The 18,826-nt window shown below is 41.3% G+C and overlaps 1 protein-coding gene across 1 annotated transcript in view; it reads left to right on the top strand.

Annotated features, from left to right (window-relative positions):
* Positions 1 to 18,826, top strand: part of PLA2G4A (phospholipase A2, group IVA (cytosolic, calcium-dependent)) — a 69,406-nt gene that overhangs the window by 36,002 nt on the left and 14,578 nt on the right. Inside the window, exons 7-11 of the mRNA XM_010282756.1 lie at positions 8,206 to 8,342; positions 11,881 to 12,103; positions 13,536 to 13,650; positions 18,127 to 18,264; positions 18,585 to 18,677. Of these exons, the coding sequence (XP_010281058.1) occupies positions 8,206 to 8,342; positions 11,881 to 12,103; positions 13,536 to 13,650; positions 18,127 to 18,264; positions 18,585 to 18,677 (706 nt within the window). The remainder of the gene's footprint in view (positions 1 to 8,205; positions 8,343 to 11,880; positions 12,104 to 13,535; positions 13,651 to 18,126; positions 18,265 to 18,584; positions 18,678 to 18,826) is intronic.

Here is an 18,826-nt window from a genome sequence, read left to right as displayed (position 1 = left end):
CCTTTTTCAGAGCTCACTTCTCGTAAAACATATCTTGTTTCCCAAATTCTTTTCATTTTCCTTCCCAGTTGGGTGATTTAGCAGTCAGCACTTGTTGAGCTTGAGGTGCCCGTTGATTGAAGTGGAACTGTGTGGTGCTGAGCTTGTCCACACAGTACAGTGCCCCACGGATCCTAGAACCGGCACAGATGCATTGACAAAACACTTTATCAGCGTTAAATGCTGTTCAGCAGAGTTTGTTTGGATGATAGGTGAGCTGGTGTGTTTAAACTAGCTTGGGTCCTTCAGCATTGTGCCGTGCAGACCCACCACAGAAAAAAGAAAGCCGTGCTGGCATGGCCTTGTGGTTGTTCAGAAGTGGGCACAACCATATAGAATTGAGCATGGCTGTGTGGCCATTCTGAATTCGATTCACATTTTCGTCGTTGACTCACCACATCACTTTCTTGTGAATCACTTACCCTTTTGGTTTAAGTTTAGTACCTCTGCCCTGGTTCTGCCAAAGAACTTGGGGATTCGGAGTGCCTCAAAGAGTGGGGTGTGTCAGCCCCAGCCTGTGTACATGGAGGAGCGTGCAGACCTTGGTATCCTGTCTTTTCTCTGTTCTTTCTCAATCGTGAGATGGCTTCTTGGTTCTTTTCCCTTTGTACTCTGTCTGCAGCTCTTTCCCCCCTACCTCTGCTCCATTTATCCTAGAGGGCAACATGTAAGATGGGTGTATGTAATTTCGAATTTTACCATTTCTTGCCCTTAAACGTGTTGGAAACTGAATTGCAGCTAAAAAGCTGCTTTAACAGACTTGCCTGATTGGAAATGCTCTACTTCTCTCTGCAAAGCAGGAAAGGACTTTTAACCTTTATCACCTGACTTGTGCCTACAAGTTGACTTGTATTCAGTTGGCTGAAGTAAATGAATGTAAAAGTGCAGTAGATGCTTCTCTTCAGTTATTTTTTTCATTTAAAACTTTTACGTACTCTGAGAAGCTTACTTAAGTTGCTGATCTCTGCTCTAGAGCTCTTCAGTTGAACTTAATTTCTGGAAACAAAATAGTGATTGCAGCTCTTCATACATACTGTGCTTTGGTATCAAGCGGAAATGGAGATATCATACATCCACCTACCTCTTGGTATACCTGCCCTCCCCCGGTATGGGAATCTATGGTTCCCAGAATGCCTGTGGATTAAGTTTACAGGAAGCATTTGCAGTCAGGATGCTAGTGACTCTTCTCAACATTCTTTGTTGATCCTCCTTATGGATTTCTCTGCATCCCGAGGAAAACTCAGATTTTCCCTTGTGCTCATGCCATTTCACTGATGAATAGATTTGTTGAATACTGGTGCTTTGGAAGTGTTATCGCATACTTTTTCCAGGCTTGCACCTGCAAACCACTGTCTTCATCCTGTTGGGATTTGCCTGTGTAGGTTAATTAGGTAGTGTTTGTAAAGACCTTTCAAAGCCTAACGTACATTATTAAATTTGTGGTTAGTAATATGGCTCTTCTGTTCAAAGCAACTGCTCCGTTATTGGGGTGTTGGCTTAACAAAACAGGCATGTCCTAAATCTTTACCTTTGTTTTGTCATTTTTTGATAGATTTCTATCTCTGGAGGTGCATGATGAATGCTGATGCCAATAAATACCTGTGGTTTCTATTACTAAAGCTTAACATTTACAGAGATAATCAAATAATCTCACTGCATCAAGAATAAGCAGTTTTAGTGGAATGGAAGCCTCGAGAAATGTCTCAACATACTTGGTCATTGTGCATGGTCATTTCCACGTGACTGTGCGTTTTCAGTCTGCAGGGATGTCTCACGGCTTGGAGTGTGGAATCTGCAGAAAGAAACTAAACTCAGTAGTCACATGGTTCCTTTTCTTGTAACTAATCCCATCTATTGACACCTTAAATTGCATTTCAGTGAAATTTTTGACTGATTACCAGTTTGATCAGATAGGGACTTTCTGCACAACTGTGTAATTCTTTTTATGCTTAGTAACAACCAAGAGGTGGTTACCTTATCACCATTGAACAGTGGAAAATTCTTCTAGGTTTCGGAAACTGGGAACCAGGTGGGACCTTTGCTAAAACACTTGATGATGGTAGCAAGTTAATTTTTAGAATCATAGAACCACAGAATCATAGAATATCTCAAGTTGGAAGCGACCCATAAGGCTCTGGTCCAACTCCCTGCTCCTCACCAGACTCCTCACCTAACGCTAAACCATATGACTAAGAGTCTTGTCCAGATGCTCCTTGAACTCTGACAGGCTTCGTGCTGTGACCACTTCCTTGGGGGGCTTGTTCCAGTGACCAACCACCCTCTCAGTGAAGAACCTTTTCCTAATGTCCAATCTGAACTTCCCCTGACGCAGCTTCATTCCATTCCCTTGTGTCCTATCTCTGGTCGCAAGAGAGAGGAGATCAGCACCTTTGCATCCACTGGCCCCCTTGAGGAATGTGTAGACTGCGATGAGGGCACCCCTCAGCCTCCTCTTCTCCAAGCTGAACAAGTCAAGTGACCCCAGTCACTCCTTGTAAGTCTTGTCCTTGAGGCCATTCACCATCTTGGTTGCCCTCATCTGGACACAGTCTAATAGTTTGACGTCCTTCTTAAATTGAGGCGCCCAAAGCTGCACACATTACTTGGGGTGTGGCTACACCAGTGCAGTGTAGAGTGGGACAGTCACCTCCCTTGACCTGCTAGCTGTGCTGTGCTTGATGCACCCCAGGACACAGTTGGCCCTTTTGGATGCCAGGGCGCACTGATGACTTATATTCAGCCTGCCATCAACCCAAACCCCCAGATCTCTTTCTGCGGGGCTGCTTTTCAGCCTCTCATCCCCCAGTTTGTATAACCAGGACTACCCCGTCCCAGATGGAGAATCTGGCACTAGCTCTCATTAAATTTCATACAGTTGGTGATTGCCCAACTCTCTAGTCTATCCAGATCTCTCTGTAAGGCCTCTCTACCCTCTAGGGAGTCCACAGCTCCTCCTAGTTTACTATCATCAGCAAACTTACTTCATGTACATTTGATTCCTATGTCTAGATCATTTCTAAAAAAACATTCAGGAGTCATGGTCCTAAAATTGAGCTCTGGGGAACCTCATTGTGACTGGCTGTCAGCCTGATGTAACCCCATTTACTGTAAATGCTGAGCCCAGCCCATCAGCCAATTGCTCACCCAGCATATGATGGACTTGTCCAGCTGTGTGCTGGACCTTTTGTCCAGAAGGATAGTGTGAGAGATGATACCAAAAGCCTTGCTAAAATCCAAATAACCGACATCTACTGGCTTCCCTTGGTCAACTTGATGGGTGACCATGTCATAAAAGGAAATGAAGTTAGTTAAGCAAGACTTGGCCCTCGTGATCCCGTGCTAACTATGACCGATGACTGCTCTGTCTCTCAAGTGTTTTTCAGTGACTCCCAGAATAACCTTCTCCTTAACTTTACCAGGCATTGAAATGAGACTGACAGGCCTGTAATTACCAGGGTCTTCCTTCTTACCCTTCTTGAAAATTCAGACAACATTTGCCAGCTTCCAGTTGACTGAGGCCTCTCCAGACTCCCAAGACTGCTGAAAAATAAGAGAGAGAGGTCCCACAATAACACCAGCCAGATCTTTCAGTACGCTGGGATGAATCCCATTGGGCCCCATAGACATATGTGCATCCAGCTGGAGCAGTAATCTCAAACAAGTTCAGGGTCAACTGGGAGTTTTATCATCCCCCAGTCATGGTCTTCCAACACAAGGCTCTGGGCATCCCTAGGCCAGCCATCACTGATGTTAAAGACAGAGGCAAAGAAGGCATTAAATGTCTCTGCTTTGTCCGCATCCCTATTTGTGAGGTGACCGACCTCAATGAAGTAATGGACCAATGTTATCTCTGATCCTCCTTTTGCTGTTAACATATTTTAAAAAGCCCTTTTTCTTCTCCTTCACAGTGTTGGCCAGCTTGAACTCTAATTGAGCTTGGCCACATGAATTTTCTCCCTACAGTGGCAAACAGCCTCTCTCTAGTCCTCCCATGTTGCGTGTCCTTGCTTCCAATGTCCACACGCTTTCCTTTTCTGCCTGAGTTCTCGAAGATCCCTGCTCAGCCAAGCTGGCCACCTGCCCTGCTTGCTTGACTTCCCATGCTTTGGAATTGCCTGCTCCTGCGCTCTTAAGAGGTGGCTCTTAAAAAGTGACCAGCATTCATGGACCCCAATACCTTCAAAGGCTGATTCTTAGGGGACCTGACTAACCAACTCCTTCAACAGCCCAAAATCTGCTCTCCCCATAGACAGGGTCGAGGTTTTCCTGGCAGTTTTTCTGCTATCGCTATTTTATTTTGTCTTCTTTCTAGATACTTGGGGAAACTATGTGATGGAAGGAAACAACTTTGAAGTCAGGGCTGGGAAGGCTGGGAAGTAAGGAGGAAAGAAGTGTAAAATGAAACTCCTGTTGTACATGTTTTCAGTATGGTGTCACTTGTAACTGGTTCTGGTTTTGCTCACTCTGCTATCTCTTGGTGGCCGAGTAGGTGTACAGATGCGCATAAATTCTCCTTATGTCTCCTGTAGTTTTTGCAAGTTAGTTGTAAATTTGATACTGTCTTCATGCTATGTAGTAATATCAGATGTTTTTATTATAAAATGTGTTTTTAAACTCCTAGCCAAAATATTATTTGTGTCTCTTCTGTTTCTGATTAGTAACTTCTACTGCTTTTGGCTCTGTCACAAAGATATCATTTGGATTAAAGCTGGTGTTTGGATTGCTTTAAAAATTTCTGTGGTTTTGTAACTAAATAGTTTATTTAATAACTAAATTTAATTTCTTCTCTATTTTGGATTATGGATAAGAAGGACAGACATTTTAAAGGAGTTCTGAGTATATTTTTATTTAGAAACCGTGCTACAAGTGGCAACTTCTTCAAATACATTCTAATTCTTCAGAAAGCAGGCAATTAGAGTTCTAAGTAACAGGGCATTGTGGGGGCAACAACTTACTAATGCCAAGACCTGATGTGGTTTATTCACCCAAGGGTTAAGGTTACTGGTTGTATTTTAAGGTTTGAAGCAGTGCCACAGGTCTGTGCTAGTGAACTGAACTTGAAATTCTAGACATTATTTCAGCAGACAGGAAGCTAAGGAGGGTCATAGTGATCGTATTTGACTGTCACTATATATACATATTTTACTGTTTGACCTGAAGAATCAGAAAAATCAGGCATTACCTTTCTATGCCTGTAAGGAACCTAAAATGGTGCCCTATTAGCAAGTAGTAGTGAATAAAAAGTGCAATATAAGAGAGTCCTAGAAATACTGGTTGGAAGGGACCTCCGGGTGTCAGCTAGTCCCAGTTGTCTCTGGAAGGAGTGCTATTGCCAAGACTCAACTTACTGACAGTAGAAAAAATCAGGGGGATTCTGCCTAGCAAGTTCCAGAACAATCTAGAGTTTAGTGAATTCCAGAGACCTAGCTCTCATGCTCACTTTTCAACCTTGGTCTGATCCCAAACTCAATCACTTTGTGAGGTGGCCAAGAAGGCCAACAGCGTCCTGGCCTGTATCAGCAGTAGTGTGGCCAGCTGGAGCAGGGAAGTGATTGTGCCCCTGTACTCGGCACTGGTGAGGCCGCACCTTGAATCCTGTGTTCAGTGTTGGGCCCCTCACTACAAGAAGGACGTTGAGGTGCTGGAGTGTGTCCAGAGAAGGGCAATGGAGCTGGTGAGGAGTCTGGAGCACAGTCTGATGAGGAGCGGCTGAGGGAACTGGGGTTGTTCAGTCTGGAGAAGAGGGGGCTGAGGGGAGACCTTATCGCTCTCTACAACTACCTGAAAAACGGGATTGTGGTGAGGTGTGTGTTGGTCTCTTCTCCCAAGTAACTAGCGATAGGATGAGAGGAAATGGCCTCAAGTTGTGCCACGGGAAGTTTAGATTGGATATTAGGAAAAATTTCTTTACTGAGAGGGTGGTCAGGCATTGGAACAGGCTGCCCAGGGAGGTGGTGGAGTCGCCATCTCTGGAAGTGTTCAAAAAACGTGTGGACGTGGCACTTTGGGACATGGTTTAGGGGGCATGGGGGTGTTGGGTTGGTGGTTGGACTTGATGATCTTAAAGGTCTTTTCTGACCTTAATAATTCTGTGATTCTGTGACTGTAGCCCAAGAAGCTCCCGGTGGCTGCATTTGGCCCTGGTTCTTTACTCTTTGTGAGCAGCAGATGAGGTACAGCATTAGTCATCCCCCTGGCATTTGCTTTAGGAAATGGTCACCAAGGCTTCCTGGGTGGCTTGCACAATGCTGACCTTTCAGCAGGGGATTCAAATCCCCTGTGAGCACCACAGCCAGATCAGGAGACTTCTGGTTTTTAAAGAAAGCCTTACCCACTTCATCCCAGTGGGTAAGACATTCAGACTGGACAGCAGTCTGAATCTGACTGCCACAACATTGCTAGCGTTACTTTCTTTCTGATCATGACCCAGAAACTTCCAAAAGACGTGTCTCTGGTTGCATCCTGATGTTCTGTGCAATCAGGGAGCTGCTTTCTTGTCAAGCAGAGCCCCCCCGCACCCTTTTTCCCCACCTATCTTCCCAGCTTGCACCCATCCAGGGCAGTGTGGTGCTGTCCCACCAGGTCTGCGGCACTCTGTGTCACGGACCTGTGACTGCCCTTGAACTTCCATTTTTTTTTTTGTTTGATGTCCACTCTCTGTGTATTAATATCGAGACATTTGAGATAAGCCTCTGAAGACTCTTCCTTCTGAGCAGGAATATATAGGTCTCACTACTAGCTTTCTCCCATGTGTTTCTTCTGCATTTGCAACATTTCCACCCTTAGCTCACTTATGTTCCTGTCATTGAAGTTAGTCTGAAGTCTTCCTCATTCAATTAGCAAGTCTGTTCATGAAGGTGTTCCTCACTCTGTTGGTCAGGTGGATTCTTTCTTTTCCCATGGACCATCTTCATCAGCAAGCAAGGTTTCATGCTCAGGAAGCCAAGACTCTCACTGGTGACACCATTTGAGCCTGGTAGCACCTGCTTGAGCCATTCGTCTTCCAGACTGGAAAGATCACAGCTCCAAGAGAGGGCAAAGCACCTGCTCATCTCCTCCTCCTCGCCTGTATAAATGTTGCCCACATGGATGAGCAGTGAAGAGTAGCAGCTGGAAGATCAGGGGAGACTCAGCTATCTCTCCATGCCATTGAGGATCTGGAGTCTGGGCGGCAGACCTCCCTAAAACAATTGGTCTGGCTGGTGGGTTGGTCTGTGTCCCACAGACGAGGGAGTTGTCAGCTACTGTCACTTGTCACTTTGTAGCGCTGTTTCTTATCCAGTAACCTGTGATGTCTGGTCCAGAACCCTCCTTGAGAGCATTTGTTCCTTCCCTGTCACCAGGGCTCTGAACCAAGGCGAAGAGGTGGAGGTAGAAGGGGAGTCTTCTCTCATTGCCAGAAGTAACAACCTTGCAGCTCCCCCTCTCCTAGGAATTCATGCCGCCTTCTTGCCTTTGTGTTGCCTCAGTCATATCGTTGTCCTTGCCTGCATGGGAACTGGGCACATATAGCTTCCCTTTATACCTGAGCATGCCAGGTGCTTTGTTACATGCCTTCTGTTTGCAGCTCCTGGTTGCTAAATGCTCCCTAGGTACAAGATAAATAGGAAGTTGGAAGAAAGTCTCCTCTGCCCCTCCATGGGTTTTCCATCTTGGCAGAACCTCTCAAGCTGGTTCCTGGCTTCCCTTGCTTGTGATCGGCAGTGCTCTCCTCCCATGCTGCAGCCCAAAAGTACTCCTGCCGTCCAGCTCTTTGTGAAGCAGAAGGGACTGAGTAAATGTCGTACAGATATTGTACATCGCGCTTGGGCCCAGAGAACCTAAGGGAGACAGGTAACTTCATGAGTGGGACTACAGTACTGTTGCACCCAAAATACAGTGTTTAAAAGTCGTATCTCAAAGTGTTTTATTAAAATATTTTGCTGTCTCTTACACATGTACCACTAAGAGACTGCAGAATACCTTCTTTTTGGCTTGTTAGAACTTTTGTGCATGGGTTTGGAAAAGCACAGGTTTCTTCTCTGCTGTGAGGATCTCTGGGCAGTGACCTCTTAATTGCACAAGCCTGGTATGTTTGGCCAGTGATTGATGAATAATATTTATTTACTGCTTTTAAATCTTTATCAGAATTAATGTGCTGATATGCTATTATTCTCATCTATGCAGGTACCAGTGATAGCAATACTGGGTTCAGGAGGTGGATTTCGTGCCATGGTGGGGTTTGCTGGAGTCATGAAAGCACTTTATGAATCGGGAATTTTAGACTGTGCGACTTACATTGCTGGTCTCTCGGGATCCACATGGTAAGGATTTTTTGATTCTCAAAATCACTGAAACTTCTTTTGCTCCATTTTAGACTCAGTAGTCCCCTTCTTAGTGGATCTACTGGGGATGTCTAGGACCTGTTCGCCGATTCTTTCTTGGCATATAAGGAGATTTGAGCAGATGTATTTCAGCTTGTAGGAAAGAATATCGACTGACCCCCATGCTGCAGGGCATCTTGCTATGGATTGCCTTGTATCACTTTTCTGGTCGCTGTTTAATTTAGAAATTATGTTGTTTTTTAAAATAGTTTGTTAGTTGGATGGGAGAAAAGATCTTCAAAGATGTCTCAGTTAGAATCAAAATTCTCAAAACTCAGTTAGAATAAAAAAAAACAAATCAGGTAGGTGTCGTTCTGACTCATTGAATACTTCAGCCCATAACAGGAACACCATCAGCAGGAGAAAATCAGAGTGACGTCACTGCGTGAAAGGCGCTCTCTGGGTGTTATGAGCTCAGGGCTTTGTGGCCAGGAGAATGCTTTGAACCCAGTATTGTCTGCCACAACCACTCTTCTGAATGAGAGGGTTTCTCTCCTCCCTGCTCATTGCTATGAACCTGCAGCCTTTTGTCCTCTTGGCTTTTATAAAAATTGTCCCAAATTACACTTATTACAAATGTTGAAACTATTTGTTTTGAAATTTAAATGAAATGATGTAACATATTTAAAAGCTGTGTAATTTTCATCAGCCAAAGACATCTGACAACTTCAATCTAAATTTCTTAACTGTTTGGACTCCTTAACACTACATTATTTTCATTAAGTGAAAAATTGCAGACTTTGTCTAACTTTAAAACTTGCTTTTAATGTCAACAGGTCAGGTTGCAGTAGAGGAGGTTACATCTTAAAAAAATTTTGAACTTACCAAGAGAGTATCCCAAATGTCAGAAAATATGTTTTTATACTAGTTTTTTTTTTTATGTACCAGTTTCAGTACTGGAGCAACATCTGAATCCAGTTCAGGGCCACTCTTGTACTCAAGAAAGGTGTTGACAAACTGGATTAATTCCATCAGAGTACCACCTAGGCAATTAGGGGGCTAGAGCACATGAGAAAGTGAGGCAGCTAGGTTTGTTTAGCCTTGAGGAGTACGCAAAGGTGGTGGGAGGGACAGATCTTGCTGTTCAGCTACCTAATGGGTAGGTGCAATGAAAACATACTCATTTTGGAGATGCACAGAGAAAGAACAAGGGGCAATGGCTGTAAGTTTCAGCAAGAGAAATTTGGTTAGCTAGTAGGAAAATTATTCTGCAGTGAGAGTGGTCAAGTGCTGGAATGTATTGCCCCATCCTTACTTGACTGGGCTGGGTAAGGTGTCATCCTCTCTCTCTCTGACTCAGTGAATACTTCATGTGAAAGTAGAACTTGACTGAACAAAGCCCTGAGCAACCTGATCTGACTCTTAGGTTGGCTTTGCATTGAGCAGGAAGTGGGAATAGAGACCTTGAGGTTCGTTTCAGTCTGAATTGTAAGATTATATGAATGTCTCATTTCTTCAAGAGTAATGAAAAAAAGACTTTTATTGCAATAGCTAAATATAAATGAGCAGGGAATCTGCCTGGGATGAGATTTATCCCCTGCTTTAACTCTAAGGAAGCGCATGAATTTTGGTTCTGCACGTTCTATGGAAATTCTTTAACCCTAAAGTTGTTAACTCTTTTGAAATAGATAATGACCTGTTCTATTCCTTGTGTGTTTTTTGCGTTTTTTTTAATTAGTTTTCACTTTTGTGAAGCTTGCTTCCCCACTCCCAGACTAGATAGAAGGCTTTCGGAATGCCAGAAGGTTTTGAAATGCCAGAAGTGTCTATGAATTAGAGCAAGTTTCTTGTTCAGATTGAACTATAAAAAGTTGGCATCCCTGGAACCTGGACTTTCTATCACTAGTGGTTGGGGGGCAGATTTATCATGTATCTATTGAGACACCTGGATGTACTTTCATCAAATTTGCAAAAAATGGAAGATATAATTTGGCTGGATGAAGAGCAATTGAATAGTGCAATGTAGTGTGAAAAATTTTCACTGCATTTCTAGAGAATGGTATGTAATCCATGTTCTGAAAAGATATCAGTCAGCTGGCCATGAGGTCATTTTTGGGAAAGCCCAGGTGTGAACAGATAAGTTGATCTAATGTAAAACTATCAAATCTGTATTAAAATAGCAAGATTATCGGAAGTGATTCAGTAAGAAACATAAGTTGGAAACTGTTGTATTTAAACAAATTTGCTTTTGCTGTCTTGGTGGTGTCACCTATTCAGACTTGCCTTGCTTGATGAATAAATAACTTGACACTTTGGCGCTCCCTTTCTTTTCTTTTTTTCCATGCAGTCTTTTACTTGGGAATAATGCTCTTTTCTTTTTCTTTTTCTGAAGGGTGGAGAATTCCTTTCCTGGAGGGAGAGGCAGGTTTTTGCTTGTTCACTCAGATGCATGCCTAACCTTGGAGCAATGCATTTACCTCCCTGATTGTTTCTGTCATCTTGCTTCAACCTTGTACTGAATTCTTCATCCTGCATTTTCCTTTCTCTGCTCACGTGGAAGCTTGCTGCTGTGCTTGTTCCACCCACGAGCTGACGTGCATGCTAAGCTTTAGAGACTGCACAAAGACTAATGAATCAAGTTCTTACATCATGCATGTGACAGGGTTCATCATGCTATCAAGTAAATTGCCAGGCGGTGATCTCAGGGCCGAGCTTACACAGCGTGTATCTCACTGCTGTGCAGAATTATGCCTGCAGTATGGTATGTGTACCTGAGCCAGCTAATTCAATAAATAATAGTGAAATTAGTGTCCAGTAGATTATGACGGCCTGTCTGGAGTCTTCACCCATCGTGTACTTAAGCCAATCAAGAGCAAACCACAGTTGTCTGCGTGTATGTCCAAACTTTGTTTTGAGTAAACAAAACTTCGGTTTCCAGAGTTACTCAGTGACAAAATCAAGATTTGCCTGATAGGCCTTTTCTGAATCCTCAGAGTCAATTAAATCTCTGCACAGGTTGTAGTTAATTGTGCTTCATCTTACTATGAAAACATCTAGATCCTGGAAAGCATGCCAAATACTAATATATTTTAGGATTTTTTGAATAGTGATAATTAGCTGGAGAGTGACAGAGAGGGGTACATCTTAGAGTGAAAGAACGGTGTGTGTTTGTACTCATAGGACCTCCAGTCTGCCAAATTTAGGTATGCCGTGATGACTTGAGAAGCTGTTTTTCCAGCTTCTGATGATTCTGCCCATTATCTTCTAAACAGATAAATGAGGAACACTTTAATCTTTTACATCATACACATTATGGAAATGTAAGTTGAGTGTTTGATTGTATGCTTACATTTAGAACAAATTGTTTAGCTTTCTATGCCTTGAGAAAAAAGAAATGACAATTTACTTTATAAACAGTGAGTAAACTTATCTGATTTAATCAGTAATTGTATCAAATTATTTATGAGCTTATTGTATGTTTCAGGCAGCTGACATTGAACCAGGCTTTGATACTTACAGAGCTTATTTTCCATTGCAGGTACATGTCAACTTTGTATTCACACCCGGATTTTCCAGAAAAAGGACCAAAGGAGATTAATCAAGAATTGATGAACTCTGTGAGTCACAACCCACTTCTGCTGCTCACTCCTCAGAAAGTCAAACGCTACATTGAAGCACTGTGGAATAAGAAAAGCTCAGGGCAGCCTGTCACCTTCACAGATATCTTTGGAATGCTAATAGGTGAAACACTTATCCATAATGTGAGTTCATTTTTTACGATTATTAGAGTTGTGAAACTATTGTGTAATAACTGCTGCTCCTATTTTTTTGAAATGACCTTGGTGACATTTAACAAACCATGTTTAACAATTGGAATATTTAAAGTTATAGCTGAACTGATATTGGGTAAGAAACATAAAATGCTTTCCTTGCTCTGGGACATGTTTCTGAATGGTACTCATTTCTTTAAGAGCTAGGAAAACATCATGCATTCATGTGCAACAGAAATGAACTCAAGCGCTGGGTACTTGCAGCAAGCTCTTAGCATTGTGTGTCATCCATTAAAATTACTACGCAAGCAATTTCAACAAAAAATTACGAAATGATGTAACCTCTTTATGCATGTTTTGCCATAAGAAAAGCGGCATTTGCTTAACAAAATACTAATTTCAAGATGAAAGATCCACATCCCTATTTACTATTACATGTTTTTCTGAGAAATCAGACAATAAGAGATCTTCATACTGTTGTATTTTACTATTGACAAATCCTAATTGACTGAATTGGGCACGCAGACTTCAAATGAGTCAGGTGAGCAGAATTTGGATTTGATCTTATCGTAAGATTGAAATGTGTTAATAGATTCACAGATGTGTTTTATACGCTTTTGTATTTCATGAGTATACATTGCCACTAGGTTTTAAAGACTCTAAAATACTGAAAAACAGGAACACAGCTTTTGGTCACTATGATATATAGGGTAAGTTTCTGATGATGAAGGGATGTTAATGACCGTGTGAGGTTGATTAGAAGTTTCTGTTTACTAAGGAGTTAAACAAATGCACAGATGTTCAGCTTAAAGCTGAACCTGACACAATCAGTGGAAAATGGAAATAAGGCTCTTGGTTATTCCCAGATAACACATCTTAGTACTGTTATGTCATAGTGACATTCAATCTTTCTTGATTGCAGACTCCAGAATGTTTTCTGGAGGGGATGCAGATCCTTGGTTAGCATATGTACGCCTCTTAATAGCCCGTTTGCTTTTCTTAGTTATCATTGCTGACTTTTCAGAAACAGCACAGACTGAGAAACATTGCACGCTTATTAATGGTGGTTCTGCCTACAAGGTTTTTCCTTGTTTTCGCCTTTTACAGTACCAGAGGGAAAGAACTTGCTTTGTCCGGCAATACTGTTTTCTTTTTGGCCATGTTATTTTGGATTCTGTAACCTATGCTTATCTAGTCATCCTGTCATGTCTTGTCCCACTCCTTCCTTCCTGAATTGTGCAGTTAAAAGGCATTCAAGCAGATTACTTCCTTTTACAGATTATTCTGCTCTGTTTTTCTTAGAAGTAACTGAGTTTATCCATTTTCCTTCTCTTTGAGGATTTCAGAGAAAATGAGTAGTCTCCCAAATATCAGCAGGCCTTTATAGGATCTGTTTGGACATAAGGTCTTTCTTTTCATGCAGAGAATGGACACCACTTTGAGCAACATGAAGGAGAAAATCAATAACGCGCAGTGTGCTCTCCCGCTCTTTACATGTCTCCATGTCAAACCAGATGTCTCAGAGCTTATGTTTGCAGGTATGTTTTCAATCTGTGTATTGAGTCACTTGTGAAAAGAAGAGAGAAGTTTGTGGCTGGAAAAAAGCCTATTTTTTAATACTTCTGAGAGTAATTGTATCCTGCAACTTGGTACACTTCGAAATTATTAGTCTTTGCAGCAAGGATTAGGAAGGAATTTTCCGTTCTTCAGGGCTTAACAAAATGAAACATTCTTCAGGGCTTAACAAAATTCATGTTGTTATGAACTGAGTACAGGGAGATTTTAATTTGTAAAAGGAATAGGAAGATGCGACGTTGAAGGATATACCAAACAAGCACATCAGAAGGACAGATCTGATGGGTTTTAAAAGGTGATGGGGAAGTGGACACATTTGTGTTCAGCAGCTTCTGGGAATCTTGACACTAGAGTCTGATAACAAGAAGTTACTCAGGGATAAGTGTTCACATACTTAAGTAGGTGGATACTTAACTCAATCGGTGCAGTATTTGCACCAAGGTTACAGGGTCGTGGAGAACAGGCATCACATGGATGTATTCCTCATGGCACGCCATGGAACTGAGCCTTTTCTTGGCTTTCAAGGTGCATCGTTTCCTGTCCATGGAAAGACAAACAGACTGTATTTTAGGTCAATGGCCTTTTATTTCTCTATCATTCTTGGGTTTGGAGGCATATTCTTAGACCATTCTGTAAGCATTACTTTATTAAGGCTTTTTTTTCCTGAAAATAGGTCTAACATGATAACAGCCTCTTTAGGTTTCTGTGAAATGTTAAGTAGTGGCCAAGTTTTCTCCTCTACGTGTTGCAAAAAAATTACTTCCTACCAGTTGAAAAGAATATTGCTTATTCATGAAGTAGCTAAGTACATCGCAGGAGTCAAGACAAAAAGAAAGCTGGTGTTTCTCCAACAGCAGAAAGCTACTTAACATTGGTATATCAAATAGGTAAAGGGAAATGTCTTCAGTCATACAGGATTATTCCTCTTTCTACTAAGAGTGCAAATAGAATTGAACAAACAAATTCCCTCTTTTTTACTTCTTGCATAGTGTAAAGTATTGTTGGTAACACAAAAGGGGCTTTTGCTTTTATTTATTTCATAGGTTTTAATCCCACTTAGTAGCCTCAATTGAGAGTAGGTCCAATTGTGCAAGACGCTGTACAAAGAAAAGGGTGTATATATCTATATAGTTACGCGTACAACTGGGAAGGGAAACACCAAATGGCTTGCCCAAGGTTTATGTCAGACATTGTATCCACATTTCCTAAAAAGATTATTTGGAAAAGCTGCTGTCAAAACTTAATGAAATGGAAAATGAGGTTGTAAATCAGGTTAAACTTTTCATGGGAGAATGTCTGCTTTCCTCCTTAGGAAACTGAAACCTGTTTGAAAATAAAAGTATTTTGTTTTTTGATGAGCTTCTGTTTTCTGAGAAAATTTATTTGGGTTACTTATTTACCGTTTTAAAAACAAAATTATCTTCAGTTAATAATGGCCTTCTCTAAGCAAGACCAGAAGCATCTGAAGACTGATCTAATTTCTCTGACCTCACCAATTGCTCTAAAAAAGGTATTACCTCTGCCAATGGATCTTGTTTTCACTTTTTTGAGGCTATCATCTATATCGTTGTAGAGGATGCTAGATCTTGATCATTTCTATTGTAAGCTTTTTTTCTCCTTTTAGAACTGAACAGTTATTCTTGATGTGAAGCCTATAGTCAGTTTTGAACGGAAATATTTACACTTTCTTATTTACTAGCTTATAGATGTAGGTGAGATCGTTCATGTTGTTTCAGGTTGAAATGCATTAATTATATCAGATAACATTCCTTCTGGGAGCGGTGGTGCAAGATTTCATGCAGCTGCTAATAGCTTTCCTGCCCCAGGCTCTGCATGTTTTGCCTACCAGTAGTATTTCTGATCCAGGTGGCGCCGGCCATGCCCAAAACTGCAGTAATCATTTTAACTGAACATAATTACAGTGATTTAGTTAAAGACAGCTTTTTTTTTTTTTTTATTAAGATAGCTTCTTTAATGATAAGGAATTACCTGAAGATACTGATACCCAGTGTTAAAGAGGAGAGTGGAATTTAGTGGTTGGCTATGGTATTGCGTGCTTCCATCCCCTGTCAGCCTCGTTCACCAGTTTTGCTGCTGCTGCAGTGACAGTCCAGGCAAAATTTGGATTTTGGGCTCTTGCTCTTGAAAGTCATTATAGTAAACTTAAGTCTGTGAGAGGGTGAGTGCATGTGTTGCTCCATACCAGTAAGCACTACAGAATTTGGGAAGCAGGGATGGCTCGAGGTATGGATTCATAGTGCTTGGATCCCAAGTTCCAGGTTTCAGAGGGATCCTTCAGTTGGTGCTTGGTCAGCCCCATTCATCACACACACTGGATTGGGTATGTGGTTTTGATCTGCCCTTGTGCAGCAAGGCTGGACTGTAAAGCGAGTCTGGTCTCAGCGTGTGAGTACTGCCCATGCATATATGTGCCCAGTCCTGAATCTGCCAGATGCTTAATGTTGGCAAAATATTACCTCTCTTTTCCCTCCTAAGAACAGGAAAAATCTGTTGCAACTTCAGCTGGTATGAAGCAGTGTGGAGTTATGATCTAACTTACATCCAAAATGCAGTGAACACAGCTGAGTGTTTTGGCTTTAGTACAATTTGGATTAAGCCAAAGCCAAGGAACTAACCCCGTTTACTGGGATATAAACACTTAAGTATTTCTCTTGATAGAAGAGTTCTTGTCTGTTGGGATGTTCAAGTCCTATTCATTTAAATGGCCGCTGTCTCAATGAGCATCTGGAATGGCAGAAGCTAATGCTGAAGCCCTTTAATTTTAAGGCAGAAGTCTTATTTCCCTGAGCAGGCTATGTGATTTGAGAAATCATCTTCTTCAGTTCACATGAAAGTGGACTATCACAGATTAAATTCTGATTCTAAATTCAGTTTTGCTGTCAACATGGTTCTGAATACATACCTGCCAATTCCTATTTATATATCTAAAGGGAAACACCATTAAATCCCTGGATTGGATCTTCAAAGGAATTTCCTTTTGCTCCAATAAATGTGAAGACTTGTGGGTGGTTTATTTGGAAAATAGGAAGTTGTATTTGACTTAGCGTAGATAAGCATTGCCCCATGAAACAAAACTCTCAGCAGTCATGATTAAATCTTTCCTTTTCAGGATGAGTGGTTAACCTCATGCTTAACATTTCAACAGAAACACTGAGTATCTTGAGGAGTGGATAGCATCCTATGACTTGGGGGGAGGGTTAAAAGCTGTTTCTTTTGCCTTTCTATTTCAGAATTACTTCTAATTTGTTTACAGAAGCAGTCAAATCAATCACTACTAAAAATATGGAAGATAAAATAGATAAATGGGTGAAGTACAAAAAATGTAGGATATTTTTTGTTCGTTATTGCTCCTTTTTTGAAATTAATTCTCTGATGTAAGCAACTCCCCTGATATCAAAGAAAATACTTCAAAATCAGCTAAAATCCATTTTTAAAAAAGGCATACATCATAGAACGTAAATAACTTCTGAAATTTTCTGCTAAGAACAGAAGATGCATTTGAACATTTTATTCGATATTTTTATTGAGCTCTCTATTCAATAAATTCACATGTACTTCAAAAAATACGTTTTGCATCGTTTGTATTAATAAGTTTCTCAGCTGCCTCTCAGCTTTGCCTTTTCATATTGGATTTCACTAGAAACTTTAGTTTTTGGTGGAATCCAAATGCATCTCCTAGAATCTTTCACAACTTTTGTGATATTAAATAATTTTTCTGCCTCCTTTGTCACTGCCTTCCACGTTTTCGTTAGGATCATAGTGAAAGAAAAGGAACTTGGAACTTAGACCCACATGGCATTTCATGTGACAGGGAATTGTATCGAAGCATGAGATGAAAACCAGATGTCATTTTGTTTTTCTCATTTGTGATCACTACCTTTATACTTCTCTTTTAACAACCTCATATTTTTTCACTAAAGTTTGTTGTGATAAGAGAGAATGAGAATGATAATTCCTCCTCTGTTCTGACATTAGACTGTCCTTCATTTGAAATCAAAATTTCGACTTTTGCACAACCTAAGAGATATTTCTGTTGGTTATTTGATTATAAACTAAAAGAGGGTAGATTCAGACTAGATAGAAGAAATTTTTCACACTGAGGGTGGTGAAGCACTGGCCCAGGTTGCCCAGAGAGGTGGTCGATGCCCCATCCCTGGAAACATCCCAGGTCAGGTTGGACGGGGCTCTGAGCAACCTGATCGAGTTGAAGGTGTCCCTGCTTATGGCAGGTGGTTGGACTAGATGGCCTTGAAAGGTCCCTTCCAACCCATAGATTTTATGATTCTGTGATTTGGCTTCCCATTTAATTAAAATTTCTTCGCTTGGACAGACGTTTCATTCGTTTATGTATATTCATCCTCTGTTTCTATTCAGGTTGAGATTGCTAACTAAGCACGATTTTGTTTCTTATTTTGCAGACTGGGTGGAATTCAGTCCCTATGAGATTGGTATGGCAAAGTATGGCACTTTTATGTCTCCGGATTTGTTTGGCAGCAAATTTTTTATGGGGACAGTGGTGAAGAAGTATAGTGAAAATCCCTTGCATTTCTTGATGGGTGAGTATGTGACAGAGAGAGACTCTCAAATAAACCTAATTTCAGTAGTTCGTGGACAAGGGCTTTTAAATGCAGTCACACAGAATGTGAGACAATAAGTAGAGTTCTCAGTTTGTTGGGAGACGTCCATTTGAGAGATTTCACAGGCATGGATTGGCATTCCCTGGTTAGTTGTGTCTGATATGTACATCTGAGCTTATGACTTCGCATGTTGCAAAATGAGAGGTGTGTTCGGAGGGCAAGCGACTGCTTAAATAGTGCAGTATATGTGGGGTTTTTTTGTAGCAGCCTCCATTCATTGTTTACTTTTTCTCTTTCAGGCGTCTGGGGCAGTGCATTTTCTATATTATTTAACAGAGTGCTTGGCGTCTCCAATTCTCAAAATAAAGGTCCCACCATGGAAGAAGAATTAGGTAATAATAGTAAAAAATTCTTCTACTATGCAAAACAATTACTAGCAAGATTGAGTGCACTCTCACTCTGGAAGGATGGCACGCAGCTGGTAGTCATTTTAAGAATGGGGAATTCAAGTAACTTTAATTGCTGACATTGCAAGATGCTG

The sequence above is a fragment of the Phaethon lepturus genome, unplaced genomic scaffold (assembly GCF_000687285.1).
Source record: "Phaethon lepturus isolate BGI_N335 unplaced genomic scaffold, ASM68728v1 scaffold8602, whole genome shotgun sequence".
NCBI lineage: Eukaryota > Metazoa > Chordata > Aves > Phaethontiformes > Phaethontidae > Phaethon > Phaethon lepturus.
The sequence above is the reverse complement of the archived record's forward strand: the minus strand, read 5'-3'. Positions and strand labels throughout refer to the sequence as shown.